The sequence below is a fragment of the Propithecus coquereli genome, unplaced genomic scaffold (assembly GCF_000956105.1).
Source record: "Propithecus coquereli isolate 6110/MARCELLA unplaced genomic scaffold, Pcoq_1.0 Scaffold59, whole genome shotgun sequence".
Classification (NCBI taxonomy): domain Eukaryota; kingdom Metazoa; phylum Chordata; class Mammalia; order Primates; family Indriidae; genus Propithecus; species Propithecus coquereli.
The window spans coordinates 3,606,420-3,607,934 of record NW_012151840.1 but is presented as its reverse complement, the minus strand read 5'-3'; the positions used below and the strand labels follow the sequence as shown (position 1 = coordinate 3,607,934).

Genomic DNA, 1,515 nt, shown 5'->3' with positions numbered 1-1,515 from the left:
ACAGGGTAGATGGCCAGGCCAGGAGTGAGGGGAGAGTGCCTACGGCCAGAGACCACTAGAAGTGGAGAGCTGGAGAAGACCTTGGAGAAGAGAGAAAAAAAACTCTTGTTTGAAAGAGGAAAAATCAGTTTGTATCAATATGTTCCAATCTCAAACACATAAATTGTCAGAATTGCCAAGATCTGGATTTCACCCCGTTAGATATGTTGAAGGATAAGGGAAGAAAATGAGCTGTGAGAATAAAATAGGCTTCAAAAAAGTTTTAAACCAGAATTCTAAAGATTAGTTTAAAGATAGCACTGGTGTTATCTTCCATATGGACAAAGCTCATGACATAGATTTTGGACTCTGGGAGTCTGCCTGGCATTATGAAGGGGACAGATTTAATTCATTAAATTTAGGAATTTCCTATCGTGATTTTTATCAAGTCACTCAGTTAACTTCTTTTACCCTTGGAATGAGAATGAAAAGTCTCTTCAAATCTCTGATCTCCTGTTCTTTTTTGGTCCAGTCTTTAACATACCTCTAGCTTCTCAAGAACTCTATCCACTCCCAGTACTCTTATCTCACTGATGTCTTGTTTGTGGCTAAGAACCAGTTCTGACTGGTTAATATAAAAGGCTGGGATGAAAGGAATGAGGATTCTTTGCATTCCATTCTTGCTACGTTCGCTGACCAGTGTGGCCCACCCATAAACCGAGGTGTCAGCCGTGCTGAGGGCCTGGAGCAGCTCCTCTGACTGCGGTCGAACCTTGATTAGGCAGACATAAATCCCTGAAAAAAAGGGAAAAACTGAGCAGGAAGGTTAAGAAGCTCTATTGAGCCAACTGAATCAGGATAGGAAGGAAAAACTGACATGCAAATACAGTAAAAGAAAATGAGAATTCAGTTTCGAGTATTCAGTATAAGCATACATTGGTCACTATGGGGAGGATACCAAAAAAAGAAAACAGTCCCAGGAAATCCACAACTGAACTTGTTGCCTGAGAATACCATTCTTACTCAGCATGTCAGGGAGTATTAAATAATATAGCACAAGCAGGGCAATTAAGGACTGGAGATATAAAATGAAGTAATATTGGTGAAATCAGGAAAGGGTTTGAGAGAGAAAGACAAGGTTTGAGCATGGTTTAATCACTTCCCTATCAAACCACCTCTTGATGTCATTCTGTCAATGGTATTGTTTTTCTAATTACCCATGTTCAACCCTCAGCTGTCTAAACATCCTTTCCTTCATCCCTATATCCAATCACTGTCCAAATCTTGCTAAACTTAGCCTTTGAAATGTCTCTGACATTTGCCCCCTCTATTATAATTTCTCTATTACTCTGGTCTAGACCCTCATCAATTCATGCTTGGATTATTGCAATGGCCCCTTCACTAGTCCCCTTGCCTCCTATTTCTCTTATTCATTCTATATGCTGCCACTAGATCCTTGAAAACTGCTTTCATTTTATCTTTGAAAAAAACTTCCTCAGGGTTCTAAACCTGGAATGTCCTGTTCTCTTCATATCT

At 39.9% G+C, this 1,515-nt stretch overlaps 1 protein-coding gene across 1 annotated transcript in view; it reads right to left on the bottom strand.

Moving 5' to 3' along the window:
* The window catches only part of NUP210L (nucleoporin 210kDa-like), a 135,334-nt gene that overhangs the window by 6,903 nt on the left and 126,916 nt on the right, over positions 1-1,515 (bottom strand). The window contains exon 32 of the mRNA XM_012658497.1: positions 524-751. Within this exon, the coding sequence (XP_012513951.1) occupies positions 524-751 (228 nt within the window). The remainder of the gene's footprint in view (positions 1-523; positions 752-1,515) is intronic.